Genomic DNA, 21,552 nt, shown 5'->3' on the forward strand with positions numbered 1-21,552 from the left:
TTCAACTCCGAGTCTTCTGGTACGACTCCATACTTTCCTGCGCTGTTGCTCCACCACCAACAAAATCATCAACATAAAACGAATCCAACAACTTCGCTTCAAACCTTGGGTCAGAAATTCCATACCTTTTGACATGATGTCGAAGTGTAGCATTCAATAAAAAAGGTGATGCATTCAGCCCACATACAACTCTACAAAACCTGTAGACAACAACTTGGGACAAATCAGAGGGTTTCTCTACCCGCAAGAAATGCAGACAATCTCTCTCCTCTGAGTCAACTTCCACATTTAAAAAGGCCTTTTCAATATCCCCTACCAAGACCACTCTATTTTCCCTGAATTGAAGCAAAATGTTGTAAAACAAGGGGGTCAAAGGGGGTCCAACATGCAAACAATCATTCAAACATGCGACACTCTCACTCTCTTTCGAGGAAGCATCATATACCACTCTTACCTTTGTAGTAGCCAACTCTTGGCAAAAAACTGCTTGGTGAGGCAAGTAGTGAATCCTGGGGGCCTTTTCCAACTCTGCTACCTTTTCTATCATTTCCACTCGTAGCTGGTCCTGTATGATGTTCCCATACTCTTTGAGAATCTCAGGATCCTTTTCTAGTCTTCGCATCTGAGTTTTAAGACGATACTGATAATTACTGGGTAGTTCCGGGTGCCCCTCCTTCCAAGGTAAGCGAACAGAGTGTCTGGTCCCATCGAATGAGATGCTATTTTCAAATGACTCATGAACCTGGTCAGTAATCTCTCTAATACCCAGTGTCTCCAGATCCCACAATCTTCGAACATCTTCTAGACTTTCTTGTTCTTCAACAGAGCTTGCAATGAAATTTACCTGGGTGAAGTGTACATCACTGCATGTGTCATGGCCCTTCATGGGTCCTGACAAGACCCATCCCAACTCCGTTTCTACAGCAACAGGCTCATCAAACTTACCCCTAATTGTGCACCCTTTCTGAAATTGCCACAAGTAGTCTGCCCCAATCAATACATCCATAACCATCTCATCCCTTTCCTTACTCACATTGGAGAACCACAGCCCTTTCAAGTGGGGGTAATCAGATTTTACTAATTCTACATGGGTATTTGGTATACTAGAAATTTCTGGAACTACATATGCCTCCATGTTAATGAAACTCTCCCCCCCCCCCCCCCCTATAGGACTCACCTTGACTTGGACGACATCCCATAGCTTCATATCCCTTGAGCGTTGCCCAAATGTACTAATTGCAAGCCAATCTTGCCTGGTTACAGGAAGCCGCACAAGCCGAGCAGCTCTGGCTGTGACAAAGGAACGATGACTGCCGGCATCAAATAAAACTCTAACCCTCTCTGGCTGACCCTCCCCAGTGATGACTGCACGGGCAGTCTGTAGGGCTACACGATCCCCCGCACCAACATGAAAACTACTGGGGCTAGTAGTGGTAGGGTTAGCCTCTGGTCTAACTTCAAATTCACTGACTGCTGGCTTATCCTGCTTATCACAAATTGAAATGTGGTGGGACTGCCCACACTTGTTACATAATTCAATCGACTTACAATCTTGGGCTCGGTGTCCCCTTTGCACACATTTGAAACATCTACCATACTTAACTAAAATGTTCTTACGTGCATTCACATCGCTCACTTTCTTACAGTTCGCTGGTGCGTGTCTCCCAAGGCAAAACGCGTAGTTCTCAACTTCCTGCTTCGTGTAAAAGGTGTTGCTCTCCTTCCTTTTCTGCGTATTTCCACCTGAAGACACTGCATAGTAATGGTCTTCCCTCAGTTCTAACTCTTTTAAGAACGCGCTCAACAACTCCTCCATTGACCAGTTCAGAAAGTCGGCTCCCCTCGTGATGGTCAAGCGAAATGCTTCAGGCAACTTTTGCAAAATGGCGGGAACTACCACTGCTGCGAAGGTAGTTTCGTCTACTCCAAGCACCTTCAGGGCTCTAAAATGAGCGCCACAACTGTCGTATAGTTTCCTCAAACGAGATGTATCTTTATCGCTGAACACCGGCGCTAAATTTAGAAAGTCATTCACATGAGCACGCTGTATGGCAGTTTCTTTACCGTACTTCTTCTTCAGAATGTCAACGGTGTCCGCATAGTTTGCTGCTATCAGGGAGAAACCCGCGATGGTGGCTCTGGCCGGTTCAGTGACTAAACTTCGCAAGTAGGAGCATTTGTCGGCGGCTGTTAGACTTTCGTTTTTGTCGATGGCACTTTCGAAAGCGTCCCAAAATTCTTGCCATTCTTGGATCTTCCCGTGAAATTTCCATACTTCGAGCTTGGGGAGTCTTGCTTTTGCCTTGCTTTGCGGAGGGATTCCTGACGCCATGTTTGAATGAACTTGAGCTGGCGGTGACAAGGCACTTGGCTGAACTATTGGCGGTGGCTGATCAAATTTACTCATCATTTCTTCCATTCCCATCACGATATCGTTCAATTCTGCTCTCACTCCATCACTGTTCTCAATTTCTTTCTTGATATGCTCTTCGACACCTTCGGCCGTTGTACTTGCAATAAGGTCAATAATTTGGTCATCCAATGTTTTGAGCGACTCTATCTTCAGTCGCATCGACTGAATTGATTCTTTCAACCAGAATTTATCCACTGGATTTTCTTCATCACTCAGCCTGTCTTTCAAACGATTAAGAAGTTTCGTCGCAGATCCTCTACGGGCAGCTCTGATTTTAACTTTCTTTGCTATGGCTTCGGCGTCCGACATACTAGCATTTTCAGTCCGCACATGTGTTCAATCTTGTCGACGTCTTCAAACTCGATTATCTGGCTCGAAGGACCACTGTGATAGAAATCCACACAACTTAGGACTTCACAAATCTTTATTTCCTTCAGAGGACTGTATACTTTCTGTACTTTCACAATCTTGACAATCTTTTCAACACACGAGTTCGTGTTCTCTATCACAGTTTACAATAAAAAATCTAGCACCTTCTCACCCTCTCTCACATGACTTATCTGTCAATCAACTTGAAGCATGTGACAAGATACGTGACATGTAACGCAACTACAGGTTTCAGACATACTCGATTCTTAGATTTAAATTAAAAAAAATAATTATAGATTGAAGACACATGATCTGCTGTTGTGATTTATAATAGGGTTTCCTTATCGTAATTTATGTTACAACGTCCTAAAACCGGGGAGTATGGACTATTCATCAGTAATCAGGATGTACTAATGAGCAGAAAGTTAAGCAATAACTTGGTAGTAATCAGTATTGCTGGTTTTTTGCCTGGCTCAAGTTGTTAAAGGTTTCTCTTGACGCATTACTGCGATAAACCCAACACGGAAAAGCAAATCTTTCTTATAGGTGAACTTATACCGTTAAATTTTCGATCTCATTGCTTTGCTTACATCAATATTTTCAATTTAGACTAATCAAGGCTGTGCGCTAAGAAAAATTCTAGGGAGCCCTTCAGGCACCCAACTATATGTAGGCTAAGGTGCCCAGAAGTCAAGCTTGGTACCCTGAATGAAAAATAAATAAATAAATAGTTAATTAATTGATTAATTATAATTATCTAATAACATTATTAATTGATATATATATGATAACTGATTGACCCTCAAATAAAATTGTCTTACATTGTTTCTAGGGCATTTATCCTATTTACAGATGCCAAAGATAAATTTTGTTCACATGTAACTTTTTGTTATACTGTTGTCAAGAGTCCACAAAGAGAGACAAAATTTACATGTTTTTTTGAGTTAGAATGGTTGATATATGTAGAAAAATTTAGTCCTTTTTCCCTCTTTACCCTAGCCTGTTGCTTCTGATAATTCAGTTCACATTCTCCTTCAATAGACCACTTTCAATATATTAAAATTCAGCCTAAAACAATAGACCTCAGTACGAGGCTCTAGGGAATAAACAGTTATTCCCCAGAGCCTCGTACTGAGGTCTATTGTTTTAGGCTGAGTTTTGATATATCGAAATTGGTCTATTAGGGACTTTTCATGGACATTATACAAACCATAAGAACTAAGAAGACTTTTTGTTGACGCTATATGAGTTATACAAGGAAACTGCTGTCTGTATGACTGCAGGCCAGTGTTAAGTTAAACGTATGGATCGAACTGAGCCACTGAACGAGCGATGTTTTGAGCACTTCACAGATGAATTTAATCATTGTGAATTGAGCCATTTTGCCTTGTAAACTTCAATACAACACAAGAAATCAAAAAGTAAAAGACAAATTATTGTAAGACTGATGTCATCTCCAAGTTACACCTGTAAAAGGAGGTCGCCCGGCTGGACGACCAGGTATGTTTTTCTTGTCACCCGAAGGTGGAAGCCGGTCGCATGCGGCAACGGGTGCTGCTAGAGCACAGTCTTGCTAAGGACATAAATATTACATCAGATGCGAGCCAACCTGTTTGTTTCTACAGTTGTATAAACTCCTTGGTGACTGACTGACTTTGGCTCGATCGTCTTCAAGTGCATAGCGACTTCTCTGCAAGGTAAGAATACTATGAAAAAAATCTGATATGTGCATTCTAGTCTGTGCAAGTATATTTAAAGGTGATATTTAGCAGCTAGTGTTCGTCTTTATCTGTATGAGTCTAAAACAACAAAGTTGGAGAGCTTTTGCTCGCTTGCTTTTCTCAATTAATTTTGTCGAACACTTCATTTACAGCGTATGATTGTTAAAGTGGTACTATGACGAAAATCGCATCTTTCCTATCGCAGCCATTTTAAAACATAAATAAGTAGCCTGTGTGAGAAGAAAAATGCTATTTACTATATTCAAATATCTCTTTTCGTTCCAGAGATATTCAAGTTTTTAAAATAGGCAAATTAGGCCAGTGATGATGTCATACACTCACCAAATTTTCATCAAAGATAATGAAAAAAGGTATCTCAGCCAATTTGAATCAGAAATGTTTGATTCTTTGTAGTAAGATTCTACTAAATGTGCTCCACAATATGAGCTTAACAGTTTGGTTACCATGGCAACATACTGGGTTCCAGACCTCCCCAATATTAAAGGCATTTCTTGCCACCTTTGGTGTTCCATTTTGATATTTGCAAATGGTGCCTCATATGCTTGATCCAGCAAGCATATAAATATGTTAGCTCAAGTTTGTGGCCTCGTGTAATGTTTTGCGAGCTGAAAATCACTAACATATTGAAATCAAGTGGGTGGGGACTGGAAGAGCGTGAGTTGCCATGGGAACAGAATTTTTTACATCAGTAGGTGTGTTTCCTGTAGAACTATTAGCCTACCAAGTTTCAATGGTCTGCGCTGCAAATTTACCAAGATAGCTCTATTTATATACTTGATAGAAAATTGGGTTGAGTGTATGACGTCATCAGTCATCTCATTTGCATATTTTACACATTTTTCAAAGTTAAATATCTCCGGAACTAGTGCAGATATTTGCAAACGGTAAATGGCGTTTTTAATCTTTCATGGAATTCTATGTGATACACCTAAAAAATCAAGGAAGAAAAATTTGATCATAGTACCACTTTGACTGGCCAATAAAATAATCCTTTTTTGGGGGGGGGGGATTCTGTACACTGAGATTTTCTTTATATTCAAAAGAGTTGTAACTGTTTCAGGGAGCCATACATGACTAAGCAAAAACAATAGCTTCATGTCACTGTAGTGTGGAAAGCTTCAACGCTAAAGATATAAACAGACAAGCAGTTATCACGCACATTTGAAAGAATAACTTGCAAAATTAAATGCGATAGAAAGAGTTTGTAGGCAATTTCCACAGACTTCAATAGACAATAAATGTATCTGGATGGAGAAGAAAATTAACTAGCTCTTTTTATGTTTCTGCCGATTATCAGTAATGATTAGGCTTTAAAAAGTCGATATTCCCTAATGCATTACAGTTTGGTTTGCATTTGCGTTTCTTTTACTAGTAAATATGAAATTCATAATGGCTTCTAGCACATCAATATTGACTCGTAAACACTGAATGACTCAGCTCCTGTCCTTGGTGAAAGCAAGAAGCTTGATTGAAATGTTGGTAGATACGATTTCTGTGTAAGGAATTATTATTCTTGTGTGCTTTAGAGCGATAAACCCAATGCAAAAAAGCACAATATCTCTCTTATTGCTGCTTTGTTCACAGAACGTTTTCAATTTTGACCATAAGCAAACATTTTATATATCACTTGAGATTAGAGCCAACCTGTTTATATCTACAGTTGTATTAACTCCTTGGTGACCGATTGACACTGTGCCATTTTCAACGGATTTGAAAACAACTCCACGACTGCAGAACTTCTCTAGGTAAGAAAATTATGAAAACAAAATTCTGATATGCGCATTCAGTAGTTTATGTGATTATTGGTTTTCTTTAGAAGTGTATGTCTGTATACGGTAATTGTACAGTATTGTGCAAAACTAATGCAAATGACAATCAATGAATATCGCAATAATTTCGATTTATCGGCGATATTTGAACGATGATTAGCTTGAAATGATATATCGCGGAGATATCGTGGAGCTATTGTTGTAGCTGTTACGATATTTCACTGAGTCTTGTGCGATATATTGTTTACACCAACAATCATTTGCACCGAGCGATTAATCGTTTGCACCAAACAATTTATCATTTGCACCAAGTGATTTATCATTTGCACCAAGTGATTAATCGTTTGCACCGAGTGATTAATCGTTTGTACCGAGTGATTTATCATTTGCACCAAGTGATTTATCATTTGCACCAAGCAATTTATCATTTGCACCAAGTGATTAATCATTTGCACCGAGTGATTAATCGTTTGCACCAAGTGATTTATCATTTGCACCGAGTGATTAATCGTTTGCGCCAAGTGATTTATCGTTTGCACCAAGTGATTATTTGTTTGCACCGAGTGATTTTTCATTTGCACCAAGTGATAAATCGTTTGTACCAAGTGATTTATCATTTGCCCAGAGCGGTTAATCGTTTGCACCAAGTGATTTATCATTTGCACCGAGTGATTAATCGTTTGCACCAAGTGATTTATCATTTGAACCGAGCGATATATGGTTTGCACCAAGCAACATTTTGTTTGCAGCAAGCGATTTATTGTTTCCACCAAGCGATTTATCATTTGTTGCAGGTGATATATTATTTTCACCCAATGAAATATCAATACAGCCTAGCGATTAATCGTTTTTGCCCAGTGAATTATTGATGAAGTTGATTTGCCAATGTCCTGGATCAGTTCGCCAATGCTTATAATTGTCAGTTCACCACTTTCCGAAATACTCTTTTCAAAAAGGTCTGAAATGTATTTACAAATTGCCAGAGGAATAAAAATAATGTCACCTTTGATCTAGGATGGCATGGATGATGGGTGTTTGTTATAGGCTTGTGTCTTTTGTAATTGTTCATTTCACTCTCCCCAATCTCTCTTTCCCCACGCCATGTTGCCATAATGGGCTCAGTTGATCGATGGCCGATCATATTTGTAAAACTTAAAAAACCAGCCATGGCTTTTTACCCTGTGCAATATGGGCTGCTTGTAAAACCTTTTTACTTAACATTGGCCATTGAATAAAAAATACTGCTTTCTGTCAAGAAGAACCGGGGATAATTGCTTCAACAATCCCATCTTCATAGACCAAACACAACTGACAGATAACATTTTCCGATAGAGAGTAAACTTGGTTCAATTAAGCGACTTGCCGACGCGTGCTGAAACACCAAGCTTTCCCTTGAAGAAAAATTAATTAACAGGGTTTGTATGGGTGCTGGAAAACCTGGAAAGTCCTGAAATTTTATTGTGGCATTTTCCAAGATTGGAAAGTCCTGGAAAAGGGCTACTGGTCCTGGAAAGTCCTGGAAATCTCTTAAGCTCAAGTAAAAAAACATGTAATGTATTGCAGACAGTAAGGAGAATTAACATTAAGATAATGGGAGTGAAAGGGTTAATGTGAATTTTAGAGTCCTGGAAAAATCAATCTGAGTCCTGGAAAAGTCCTGGAAAAGTCCTGGAAATTTGTTTCTGAAAAAGGGTACGAACTCTAATTGAAAGTGGGCATGTGTTTAGAAACTTTGATAAACCATCCTTTTATTAATGAAAGAGTATTTTACTGTTTGAATGAAAGATTTGTGTCAAATAAAACTGGAGTTATCATTTTTTCGACTAGGATCTACGAAACGCTTCAGACAATAAACACTGGGCAAGCAACTTGCCAATGCGTGTTGAAACACAGAACTAGTTCCTTGCAAAAGCATAAACTAAACATGAGTGACGCACTTTAGAAAGTTTGATAAACAATTATTTCATCGAGGAAAGAGTATTTTACAGTATGAAAGACCGATTTGTTTCAAATAAATCCTGAGATATTTTTTCAACAAAATATAGTTAACTACAGCACTAACAGGAAAACATTACACTTGGAAACCATTAGAAAGTCGAACAACGCTAACTTTAGCTCTCGGATGTAGTCCGGCAAACTATACAGTTAATGCTTGTAGTAAGTAGTGTTATCTTTGAAGTTCATAATGTGCTAGTTATATAATAAAATAATTATAATGTTTTCAAATGTCAGCAAGCTGTATTCCTGTTTATTTCGGAGCCCAGGGGATTTTTGTTAACATATGCACACAATAAATTGCAGAATAACTTTCTTCTTCATGAATATTGATTGTATTTGGGTAATGTCCTCTCAAACGTTATTGCTTTTACTTTAACAGATCGTAGCATTTAATTGTGTGTTAGAAAGTTTGACAACGGCACTGCACTTGTTTCTTGACAAATTATCTTTTCCTTTGAAATAGTTTATGCCTGTCAGCATGTTCATTAAAAGTAATTTGCATTGCTGGAGGCTCTCTTGGTTTTACTTAAAGTGCCTATGAAGTAAAAAATAATTGCTGCTTATTTGAAAGGCTTTTCAAAGTAAAGAAGAATGGCATTTTCCTTTTCAGAATATCTTTTTGCGTCTTAGGGATATTCACATTTTTGTATTATGCAGATGAGGAAAGTGATGACATCATAGGTGGTTCTACTCAAACAGCACAACACTTAATCAAGAATAACTCTAGAAATATTAAAGCAGTGTTCTTCAAACTTGGCACGAGAAATGTACATCACTAAAGAAACATAATGACACCCGTCATGCCATTGCCATGACAACAATTATGCCACTGGTTCTGTTTTAATTAAGACTAAATTCCCAGATTTTATCTTAAACAAGGATCATCCACTCCCAACAATCTAATGGGGAGAGTTAAAACAACATGGGAACCATGTGTGTTCTGAGCAAGACCCTCTGTCCCACTTTAAAAGGCTGCAAATGGGGATATTTGGTTTTTCACAGGAAGAGACTGAAGCCAAGAGTGTTGCCATGGCAACAACATAGCAGGTGCCATTCTGTTTGATTTGTGATGTACATTGCTGGTGCCAAGTTTGAAGAACACTGCTTTAATATTTCCAGAGTTATTCTCGATTAAGTGTTGTGCTGTTTTAATAGAGCAAGTGTTTTATATGTTACCTAAGAGATTTAAGAGCCAACCTGTTGTTTCTACAGTTGTTACTCCTTGGTGACTGACTAACACATAGCCATTTTCAACCCTGAGAATTCAAAACAACTGCGCAACTACAGAACTTCTCTGTAAGGTAAGAAAAATCAATTATGGAAACAATTATAATATGTGTGATTTAAACAGGTTATATTAAGCAGTGTTTGTCTGCCTATGTATGGGTCTAAAACAGCAAAGTTGGATGTTGTTTTACTCACTTGCTTTTGACAATTTGTTGGAGAAAACAATTTGTCGAAAACTTGATTTGCTATGCTTGTTAACTGGCCAATGAAATAATCCTGTTTTGTGATTATGTATAAGTGTGACTTTATGTTCACCGAGAGAGTTCTAGCTGTTTCAGTGAGCCTGAAGCAACAACTGAGCAACAACAGTAGCTAATCACTGTAGTGCGCCGAAGGCTTAAGATATCAACAGAGTCAAGCAGTAATTATCACGCACATTTGAAAGAATATAACTTGCAAAATGTGATATTCACTGAACACTACGAAATATGCACCTTACTTCAGATGATTTAAAGCCTCGGAGAGAAATCGAATTGCCCAGTTGAAATGAATATTTGTTCTTTAATAGACTGATAGTTGTAAAACAACTGATCCAGTGGATTTCATTTTCACATGACTTTTCTTGTTGTAGAAATACTAAACCAAAGATGGCCAATTAAGTATGCGTAAATGATAGACAACCTATTTATTTCTACTGTTGTATTAACTCCTTCAGGTGACTGACTGATACTGTGTCATTTCCAACAGATTTTAAAAAATTAACTCCACGACTTCACAACTTCTCTAGGTAAGAAAATTGTGAAAACAAAAATTCTCATATCACATGGCATGTATTTAGTAGTTTGTGTGATTATTACGGTAGGTTTCATTTAGGAGTGTTTGTCTGCATTATGTTAATTGGTCTAAAACAACAAAGGTGGAAAGCTTTTCACTCAATTTGGATACCTTTTTTAACAAAGTTGTGTTTTTGATGCAGTACTCTCTGACTTTCGCTATATTCAACACAGTTCTAAGCTATTTTTAATGAGACAATTACAAGACTAAGCAAAGGCATTTTAAAGCTTCACTGTTTAAGCACAGAAAGCTTTTAAACACTGACGATATAAACAGACCAGCAGTTGTCAAGTGTATTTGAAAGACTGTAACTTGCAAAATGCGATAGAAAGAGTTTGTAACTAATCTCCCTATTTAGACTTCATTACACAACGAATGTATCCGGACAGACATGAGAAGAAAAATTGCAGCTCAAGCTTTTTATGTACATTTGTGGTGTATTATCGGTGATCAGTCATGGTCACTGCAGGCTTAAAGGATTCGGTGTTCACTAGTACTTGTGCATTACATCCTCCTTATCATGCCTGTTTGCCAGACAATTGTATGTTGAATCTTCAGCTTTGCCTTAAACCCATTATTATCATGTTTGTTTTAAAGCTCCATGCTTAAATGTTACAGGCAAATGAGGTTTATTTACTTGTTTTTCTTATTCTTAATGGTCTATATACTTTTATTGGTGACATTGGGACAGGTCAAGTTGATGTGAGGTCTTTGAAGTTGACACGAGAAGAAGGACAGCGTTTCCTGAAAGATGGTGCATAAATAACTTTCAGTTTGTTCAACGACTTCATTAGCACTTCTGATCAATTGTATACCTGCGCAGCTGTAGACATGGATGAAATTTGTCCTCTCCAATCCTCAATGGAAGCTGTACCTGGAACAAGTACATGTAAGTATGAATTTGTATTATTTTTAATTAATGTTTGTTCATAATAGTTGTTTTAGATTTTATTGGGGATCTGAGTGGCCATCAAGGAGAGTCACAAGTAGTAATATGCACAAGGAGTTGGAAGGGAAAGAGGTATTTCAAGTAAAATTTCCATATGTCCTCAATAGAAAAAAAATTATTCAATTATTTAAAGGGACAGTATCATGAGCTGCACATCAGTGTGAAATTGATTTTTCATATTGGCTAAAATATTTGCTTTTAGAGGGTATTTTTAATGTAAATTGTTTTATTTTGTAGCGAAGGGAAAGCAGATTTGTCAAAACTAAGTTTTTTCTAGGTCTGTTTGAGTTTTTTAAAAATAACTTATAATGACGGGCCGTGTTTCTGACCTATCGGATCGCGGCGTGATCAAGACAGGTTCCTAAATTTACCAGTGCTAACCGACTCATGTAAGTAATTTTTTTCTCCACTATACAGATTTCTAAGTTAAATGCGCCATTTGAAAGCTAGCCATGAATGTTAATTTCTCAGTACGTAATGATTCAGCAGCCATGATACATTAAACAGCTAAAAAATCATGCTGTATTTCATCCTACTTTCCATTGAATTATAACACAATCCATTTATCTGTCAACTTCACAGGGCTAACCACCTCGTGTAAAGAATTTTTTCTCCATAACATCTTTGAAAATTGCGAAGTTAATTTACCCCATTTGAAAGCTAACTTAGTGCAGATTCCGCAGTATGTTAAGATTTAGAGGCGAATTGATACAATAAATAACCAAAAACGCATGCTGTCTTAAACCAAAATTGCCATCAAATTCCAACATGATCCACGCATCTTTCCAACGTTAGTTTAATTAATAAATACTTGTTTTCACGTTCAATTCGTCGGTAGAAAGCTAAGTGAATGCAGGTTCTTAAGAAATTTATGATTTTTTTGGTAAAGATGCACTGAGTAGCTCAACTGGCCAAGGTACATTTACTGCATAGTATCCACTTGTGGACACCATTTTGAATTTTGCATATGAGATTGAGAATTAATCATTGTTGGACGTTTTCAAACTCTGGATTGAAAGCTCGCATATGCACAACTTACTGATACCGTCCCTTTTAATTTCTTTTAAGTTCATTTCTTTGTTAATATTAAATATACATGAAAAAATTACTCGATTCTGACTGGCTGAGAGCAGTGCAGTTCAAGTGTAAAACCAGTGCAAAAGGTGTAACACCAGTGCAAATTACACATCGTAATTCTGGATAATGATTGGCTGAAAGACAATAGGAAATTTTCTAAGCAAATGATATCACGTAAAATGATGATGAATATTTTGTGTGGAAACTTTGAAAGAGAAAAAATGATTTTCAGAAAGATCTTCCGTCACTTACTCCACGCGAATTTTTTCATGTTTATATTATTACTAAGTAATCATACGGTTTTTCTCGTTCAATTTGGAATTAATTTGCACTTGTGAGTTTTTCAAAAGGCTGAAATTGCACTCGCCGAGACGGCTAGTGGAATTTCAGCTTTTTGAAAAACTCACAAGTGCAAATTAATTCCAAATTGAACTTGAAACCGTATGATTACGTATACTAGCTTAGTGGTACTGTAGTTTCTTATTGAGGTTTTCAAATTACCTTGCAATTGAGAGTCAAGCAAGATATCCTGCCATTGCAATAGGCCCTTAATGCAGCTGAAATCGCATGACCACATTTTCCCTGAAAAAAAAAAATCTATATTATGGACTGTAAATTTCAGATTGCCAGAAATGGAATAGTCTAGAAAGAGCATATCAAAAATAACAAAGTGGCCAAGTTTGAGGCCCCTGGAATTAAAGAGTATTTAAAGTTTATATGACTGTTCGAATTTTCAAAAGGATTTAGAGGATTTGTATGGAAAATGTTGCTGGAGAGCAAGGCCTTTCTCTCCAACAGCTTTTTCCATACAAATCTTCAGACCATTATAAAATCTCAATCTCTCTTGACAGGGCCCTCAAACTTGGCCATTTTGATATTTTCGACATGCTTTTTCCATTTCTGGCATTTGTTCAGTGATATAGCCTGTAATTTTGTGAAAAATAGGTCACACTGATAGCTTAGCTGCAAAGGGCCTACCATGTAAATTGATCCAAAGATAGAAATACGTCAGAACCAATGTGTTACAGTTAACAATGCTTAAGTTATTTAAAGGTTGAAACATTTTTGTTTTTGTTTCTATTTTATTTATATTAATAGTTAAATTAAATGTTGTTGCATGATGTGGATGTTGTTCAGCGTTTAGGTTATTATACTTTAGGAACCTAAGGTGTTATTAATATTAAAGTTAGGACTGATACTGGACAGGTTATATTTGAAGGTAAAAAAGGGAAATTCTTTATTTAGACTGACAAATTCCGCTTAGCTAAAAAGCGTCCTTGCAGAAAGCCCACTATTAAGATAACATGAATATACATTAATTTATAAACAAGTAAACAAAAAAAATATGAACTAGTTAAAGTGTAAGCACACAAAATTAAAATGATTGCTTACAATAAAAGATATAAAAATATAACATAGTCAATAATTTCTGACTAAATTCATAAATCTAAGAGAAAGTGAAATCAACCTTTTCTTGACTTTTCTCCTTTGGCTAGCTCATGGTTTTGTGTTGGTTGTGTGGCTTGTTTCAGTAATTTCGTTTTGGTTGTTTCGGTGGTTTCATCTGGGAGGTTGTGATTTGTTGCTTTAAGCCAATATTGGACTTGGAAGAGAAGCTCACAAGTCAACTTGATGAAAATGTTTACATATGTAAAAATAAACTTTCACCTACTAATTTTAAAGTTGTGATAGCTTAAACATGGTACCGTTTGTTGTCATGGCAACTAATTCTGACATCACAAAGATTTTGTTTTCTTCTTCAGCCAAATATATATATTCAGGTTTTCCTAGTTAAATTCTGTAAAAACACTGAGGTAGCTGTGTGATGATAAAAATATTTAATCACTTGAAATAGGTCAAAACCTTAATTTTAAGTATTGAGAGCAACAACAGCAGTTCAGCTATAAATTGGAACCATTACTTCTCTTTGTAGTAAGAGATGGCACACCCACAGATTATGAATTAGAAGTACTGGGTGATAAAATTGTAAACTGGAAAAGGCTTGGGCGTCGCCTTGGGCTCAGTGATCCACAGCTTGAACAAATAAATCAAGCTCACAACCAACTGTCTGAAAAGGTATACCAGATGTTAAAGCACTGGAAACAAGGAAAAGGTTCTTCAGCAGCAACCTACAAGGCCTTGTGTGATGCATTAAGCCACGAACTTGTGCAGCGCCAAGACTTGGCAGAGCAGTTTTGTTACGTTAATGGTAAGTATTTTTTACAATGTTAAGTGCTGTTCCAGTAGTCTAATGGTTTAAGTGTGATGTACTCCAGATCAAGAAGTCTGGATGGGGTTAATTTGTCATGTTCTCAGGCAACAAAATTTGCTCTTACAGCACCTCTCTTCATCCAGGTGCAAATTAAAGGTTAATTGACAGGGTGTTGTATGCAAGGCACCAACATACAATTTTTTTCATCACTAATCAAGTTTCCCTTAAGGTTACTATTTTCAGTGACAACTTAATTTGAAGGAATTTATCAGTTGCATGAAAATTTAGTAGCTCAAGTCAAGATATCACTCACTTGCAGCGTAATATACCTGCCAACTTTTTTCCTTTTGTCTCACATGCATGAGATTTTAAGCTTGTGAGTGCCAGGCCTTATGAAGGTAACTCAAATATTTCTCAAGATGTCCAAAGATTTCAATTACTTTTCAAAGGTTTTCCTGTCTGAGTCACACTGACGTGTTTCACCAAAGATTACACTGTTGCCAGTACAAAGTAACATTCCTTTAAAGAAAATGGCTACTTTAAATGGGCAGTGCTATAAATATAGTAACCTAAAATTGAAGTTTTAAAAATAATAAAAAAATACCCTACTTAACTTAGCCTTTTGCCCTTTTGTAAGATGGGTAATTTTATGCCCCTCCCCCTCCCTGGTCCCTCAATAGTTACCTAACCTAAATCGCATGTTAAGCATTCATACTTGTCTACTTAAGTGATTAAATCAATTGTTTTTCATGATATCACATAGCACGTAAATGCCACATTTGCAAATTTCTATCATCTTGGATTTAAACTTTGTTCTGAGAACTGTCAGAACAGCTCCAAAATTGGTTTCAATAACATCAGAGGAAATGTAAAGAATTTTAGAAACAAGACAAATAATTGATGATTGAAGTAAGGATTTTGGGATAAATCCTTCTCCATGTCATTAATAATTCTTTAAGTTTGAACAAGGAAATCATGACCAGATGGTGTTTGGATTAAATTAGCATAAATTTTTGCGATTTTAGAATGGAACCCTGCCTCACAGCCACCCCATTAATACAGCCACCTCTTTATTGTGTCCACTTTGAGGTGGCCTGAACAGAAGCTCTGAGTCAGTCAGTTTCTTATTTAAAGAACTCCTCATACGGGGTTTTATGGCCTGTTGTTGACTGGATTAATGGGGTTCGATGTTTTCCTTGACTTCGTCTCAGGGAACATCAAGATTCTCGCTAAAACAAAACTATCCATTACCATTGGGACCAGTAAGTGTATAATATCCACTGGAACCCATTTGGACCATTAGGTCCCTTTGATGATTCATTTCATTTAAGTCATTTTGCGTATCTTTATAGGACCTTTCGCCATTCAGCAGCCCGCTGGTGCAATACCAGCAGGAAGAGTAACAGCAGAAGTCTCTAGTGCCACTGCAAGTACACGTGACAGTGGAGATTCCACTGGAGCGAGAAGTGCTTTGAAACAGAAACATTCGGATCCAGATCCTGAACGAGGTATGTAATATATACTAGTTATGCAGTGTTTTTGAATGGTATACCATGGAATATCCCACGAGTCACTTGTATTTTCTTGGTATACACACGAGTCTTATAATTAAGACGGACGAGTGTGTAATATACCAAGAAAATACAAGTTACATTAGTGGGATGTTCCATGACTTCCATGTTATACCAGAAGAGAGCTTTGCATAACTACTTTATACCACGCCATTGAAAATACAGTGCCCAACACAATCAATGTGACATATGCGCGGCGCATGATGGGAAGGTTGAATTTGTTATCGTCAAATATACCACACCTTTCCTGTATCCTGTTTGGCTGTATTTTCTATGGCATTGTGCAAATAGATTTAGCTAAGCCTTATGTGTAAAAGCAGAGCTCTATTATAACTTGATAGTAATCAGTCACTCAAAACAATAATGGCTCTGTTAATTCCAAGCCCGCCCATGCCACACCCCTCCGGGAGGCATTTGACTGGTGGTAGGTCCCCACCATGGGGACATTTGATCGTAAAGGGTTGCCTGAGGATGGGGAATTTGACAATTTAGTCAAGTACAGAGAGTTTTAAATAATTGGTACTTTTTAAAAACGAAAGGTGGCTGCTTTCTCTTCATCCAGGTGTTAACTGACAGGGTAATGCAAGGCACCAATAAACAATTGTTTTCATGCCACTAATCAAGTTTCTCTTAAGGTTACTCAACAGCCTATACCAAAAGTAAGAAGTGTAAATTGATAATAATTTCCTGGCAGCTTATCTGTCTCCTGTATGATGATCGCTTTAAATACTAAGCAACGTTTTCAACAGTTCCGAAAATGAAGGAAACGAAAAAATAAAGTTATGGTTAAACTGAACGTGAGTGCAAAGAGCAACTTGTATAAGCTTGAAACTAAGTCTGACTTTTGTTCCACCGCAGAAAACCTCAAAGAGACACTTGAGCAAATAGGAAATCAAGTGAAAAAGTTGGGATCACTCCTAGATGAAGGTCAGTAGTTGTCAATTGAGATATTTGGAGTTATAAAGATTTTATCACTGGGCAAGAAAAAAAGGTTCTCCTGTAACTTCAGCAGTAAACAGCAACTAATACATTAATAAACAAACGGAAAAAGCGGCAGGATGACTGTTGAGCAACTAATGTCGGTAAATTATTGCATGTTCAAACTGGCAGAAATTTGATAATTTCCAACGTCGATATTTGTCTATCTATATATTTTGACATAACTATGGCAATGATAGCGAAAGCTGATGTTAATTTTCAGACAAACTTCAACAGATGAAAAGTGAGATAGCGAACATGAGTGAGAAGTTAGACACTTTGGTAGCACAGAGAGAGACCGACGATGAAGGTCAGTTCTGAATAAAAACTGTCATGCAGTTTTTGCACAGTAAAAGAACAGCTTATCCAGCGAAAGACTAGCCTGTGACACAGCCGCCCTTTCTCTTTTGGAGAGGGAGGCTGTTATACAGGCTAGCAAGAGACACATTTCTAACGAAAGTGAAAAAGGAAATAATTTGGCTTAAGGTGGCTCAAACCAGTTTTCTGTTTTTTTGATATTTCTAGAACTAGGTGTGATTTTTCAGGCTTGGAACTGTACTGTTTTGAATGGCTGTGCTATTTTTTAAGGTAACTCTCCACTGTGCCTTTCATTGTGTTTAAGTCATAAATTAAGGTTGGACTGTCCGGTTGCATAGCAACAAACCTAACCCACTTTTTACCATCAGTTGCATCTATCTTAAAAACTAAGCCAGTGACCCCATATTTTTTTTATAAAAATCTTTTTATTAAACACAGAAGAAGAAACAGACAAAATGATACAAAATTCTGTGGAGTGGATTTTTCTTAAATTAAGAAAAATGGAAATTTCCAAGTCTTCCACAGTTTTTTCTTACAATTTCGCATATGCATTCCGCTTTTGCTGTTGAATATTTTTTTGCATTAAAAAGCAGGGTCACCGGATCGGTTTTTGAGATATTAGCTTCGTGGATAAGGTAGTTTATTTCTAGGCGCAAAATTAAAATCTCGACTTTGCAAGGTCGCCCCTTGCTCATGCGAGAAGGCGGTCCGCTGATCAGTAAAGCCCGCAATTCCACGCGAATTAACGGGAATAGTCCGCGAAAAGTGTTTTTTTAACTGTTGTCGTTAGCAGCCTAAGCAGTAGAAGAAGAGTACCATAAATACCCGGAGGTGAGACTAGCAAAGTCAAAAGAACGAAGAAAACCTGAAGAGTAGTTTTTTTCCTGCAGTTTTTTGGATTGATAGCCGGAACGATCGATCGCAAAATCAACATCAGAATTTTCGTTTACGTTGCAGCACAGCGGTTTAAAAGGATGTTTTCCTTTGAAATTGCCTGAAGGATGAATGTTTTCGAAGTTAAAAATAACTGATCACGCAAACAGCTTACTAAACCTGGCAGAAACAAAGTTTTACGAAGTAGGCCTCGCGCTGCCATGTTTGTTTTGATTTTTGTAAACTTTAAATCTCGCGCGCTATCTCGCGAACCCTCGAATGATCGCGTAATGCCTCATGCTGAAGTGCGTGCTAGAGCCCAGGTGTCTCCCGGAAATATTACTGTTTTGAGCCACCTTAAACTCAACTTTGAGCGATTCGTAATGCCTCTTACTAACCGAGTTCGAGGGCCGTACTGTAAGTTACGGACCGAGTTTTTCCCCAATCGATAGGCAAAGTTTCACAAAAATCTCAGTGCAGGTTCTATTTCAGCGGAATGAAAGGAGAAAACGAGGATCCGTAACTTACAATACGGACCGAGAAAACGAGGTTAATAAGATATTTATTATATCTCTACTGTGTGTCTGACGGGCTCGGGAACGATTTCTATTCACGCGGAACGGCTTCATATTTCTGAAGCACCTCGAAAGCAAAACGACTCAATTTGAAATCATTGTTAAGTGACTCTTAAGTCGTTAGCAGGTTTCAATACACAATTTTAGAAGTAAAAGAAAGTTTTAAACTTTTACTTGCCAAAAAAGTTAAGAAAACACTTGGCGATAAATCACGAAACATTTTGGCAACAAAAACAGCTTTAAATTTTAGCGGACCGTACGGGAGAATACGGTCCGCTAAGTTGACCAATCACAGCGCGCGTACTAACTGAGAGAAATAATAAAAATTGTTATTGCAATGTTGTGAATGGAGGTATTTCATGGACTTATGAATGAATTTGTCTGTTCTGAAAGATTATGAAGATTGATAACAGGAACTCAACACCTGTTACTACAGTGACTATACCTTACATTAGGGGCACTTCTGAGACCATCTCACGGATCCTACAGCCCTACAACATCCGTGTAGCCCACAAACCTACAACTACGTTACGACACTTACTGACCAACGTAAAAGACAGGGACGAACCCAACAACAGGCAGGGAGCAGTTTACAAGATCAAATGCTCCGACTGCCAAGCTTCCTACATTGGTGAGACTGTCAGAAACCTTAACACGAGACTGACTGAGCACAAACGAGCCACAAGAAATGGTGATGCCAACAATCACATTGCTGTACATCATCAACTGACAAACCACAACATTGACTGGGACTCTGCTCGGTGCTTAACCTACAGTACAAACTATTTTCAATGACTGACTCTGGAAAGCTGGTACACTAACCTAGAACAAACGCCTCTTAACAGATGTCAACAATTACCGGCGCCTTATAAAAGACTTATCCAAGACGGAAACGAAACCGACAAACGGACTTCTAACAGACCGACTTAATTTGACTAACAATAGACGGATCGAAACCGACCAATGACTGATGACAAACTTTACACTAGTCTTACAGCCAATACCATCATGGCTAAACTGACCAATAACGTTCAACAGACCAGACTTATAACATCGTCGACTGAGAAACACTATTCACATGACTTTGAAGATGACTTTCGCTCAGGTTGTAGAGACCTCAGTCACCAACAACAGTTCTTTTCAGAACTACCCTCACCCGGACGATTAAACCATACGAACTACTGATACTCCTGGGTTCAAACCATTTGCTACATGACTCTCTTGTTTGTGTGGATTGACTTGATTGTATTTCAACTCAAACTAATGTACGACGCTTTATTTTCAGACAATACGAGAGATGATTTCAAGGAGATGACAAGGGACATGCGAACCATCATTGAAAAACTGAAAAGTCAAGTGACATCAGGAGAAAAAGGTATAGATTTTATACGGCGATTTTATTGATCCCCTCGAAAAAGTGAAACAAGTTGATAATGTGTAGAACTGCACGGAGCTCTTTTGTTGGAATGACAGAAAAATGAAGGTATAACACTTATATCTACTCAAGATGGAAAACTGATATTCTTACCCATATATGCCAGGTTCTATCATTTGCTGGGTGATTGATGCCTTCGATCTAACGTGCGGAAAGAAATTTTCTATTATCCAAATCAACGTCCGTCTTCATTTTTTCCCCAACTCTGCTTTATTACCGCACCATTAAAAAAACTAGGAAATAGGAAAAAGAAAGTGACAACTCAACCCTAGTCCGTTGTTTCCTGTGTCACTTTGCGTCATATCGTCATTTCATGGCGTGGTATTTGTTAAAGTTAAAATAAAATAGCAGTTGCCGGCAAATTATATTTTATATTATGATATTTATATCGCGTATTGTAACTATACAAACCACTCTTTGAATAAAAAAAACACCCAGGAATATGTTGCTGGTTACATAAAAGTGTGAATTAAGGATTGATAAGAATACAGAACGTTTATTCTTAGGAAACAGCGGAGACAACCTTGAGCAGATGAAAGAGGAAATTGCAGACATCAAAGAAAAGTTGGACACTTTATTGAACCGACTTCCTCTGGAAGAAAAGGAACTGAAGATGGAAGGTAAGATCTACTTTTTTAGCGGGAGCGTGGCGGACAATTGGACAGCCGTTGTGGTTCTCGTTCGGTTCAGGGTTTTGTATAAGTGTAACTTTCTATTAAGAGGATAAAGGACTCATTAAGTTATTCAAGTTATCGCCTTGGTTCTATATTACGCTTATGAGCCCCACTGTTTTGCTGGTTTTTTTGGGACAGAGTTGTTATCAATCTGCTCATAGAAAATGTTACCTGACCAATGACAGTAGTTGTTTGTTTTGCTATCACGATCGCCCTGAAGTAAATACTAATAACTGTTGTTGTGACAGAAAATCCTTTAAATTATAAGAGATCTTCTTCTATCTTCTGCTTTTCGGTTTTCGTTTTGCCAAATTATTGTTTCATATATATGCATATAAAAATGTCAGGAAGCTTGAAAGACTTCCTAGCATTTGGTGCGAAATGGCAAAAGATTAAAAGGTTTTAGAAGTTTCCGATCTTTATTATGAAAATTAAGGCTGTGTTGCACTGTGCTTTATGGTGAAGGTGACCTACGATTTTCAACTGAAACTGGCAATATTATAGCCTTTCTCCGTGAAAACTAGAAACTCAATTTGTG

At 37.6% G+C, this 21,552-nt stretch overlaps 2 protein-coding genes across 6 annotated transcripts in view; one reads left to right on the forward strand and one right to left on the reverse strand.

Annotated features, from left to right (window-relative positions):
- The window catches only part of LOC149109727 (uncharacterized), a 34,345-nt gene that overhangs the window by 3,821 nt on the left and 8,972 nt on the right, over positions 1-21,552 (forward strand). The window contains exons 3-13 of one of the 5 annotated variants that reach the window (XM_089294003.1): positions 4,408-4,479; positions 6,185-6,269; positions 9,504-9,592; positions 10,234-10,305; positions 11,044-11,241; positions 14,312-14,587; positions 15,943-16,098; positions 17,020-17,088; positions 17,363-17,449; positions 20,191-20,280; positions 20,847-20,960. In XM_089294003.1, coding sequence (XP_089150129.1) covers positions 11,184-11,241; positions 14,312-14,587; positions 15,943-16,098; positions 17,020-17,088; positions 17,363-17,449; positions 20,191-20,280; positions 20,847-20,960 — 850 coding nt within the window. In that variant the 5' untranslated portion in view covers positions 4,408-4,479; positions 6,185-6,269; positions 9,504-9,592; positions 10,234-10,305; positions 11,044-11,183. Of the gene's footprint in view, positions 1-4,407; positions 4,480-6,184; positions 6,270-9,503; positions 9,593-10,233; positions 10,306-11,043; positions 11,242-14,311; positions 14,588-15,942; positions 16,099-17,019; positions 17,089-17,362; positions 17,450-17,664; positions 17,728-20,190; positions 20,281-20,846; positions 20,961-21,552 lie in introns of those variants that run through there. The other 4 variants (XM_089294002.1, XM_089294005.1, XM_089294004.1 and 1 more) reach the window with 4 other exon arrangements.
- On the reverse strand, positions 2-2,735 carry LOC149109729 (uncharacterized). The gene is made up of 2 exons (XM_089294664.1): positions 1,925-2,735; positions 2-1,486 (listed from the first exon to the last, which is right to left on the reverse strand). Exons 1-2 carry the CDS (start codon positions 2,720-2,722, stop codon positions 2-4), a joined length of 2,283 nt encoding a protein of 760 aa, XP_089150790.1. The 5' UTR covers positions 2,723-2,735.

Source organism: Orbicella faveolata, unplaced genomic scaffold (assembly GCF_042242905.1).
Source record: "Orbicella faveolata isolate gen_17 unplaced genomic scaffold, um_ofav_v1 contig_25, whole genome shotgun sequence".
Lineage (NCBI taxonomy): Eukaryota > Metazoa > Cnidaria > Anthozoa > Scleractinia > Merulinidae > Orbicella > Orbicella faveolata.

What these genes read in the sequence shown, in the direction of transcription:
- LOC149109729 (XM_089294664.1), bottom strand. Translation starts at nt 2,722, where the DNA reads ATGTCGGACGCCGAAGCCATAGCAAAGAAAGTTAAAATCAGAGCTGCC. An exon ending in GAGCCCTGAAGGTGCTTGGA is followed by an intron (nt 1,487 to 1,924) that starts GTAGACGAAACT and finishes ATTTGTGATAAG; the next exon opens with CAGGATAAGCCAGCAGTCAG.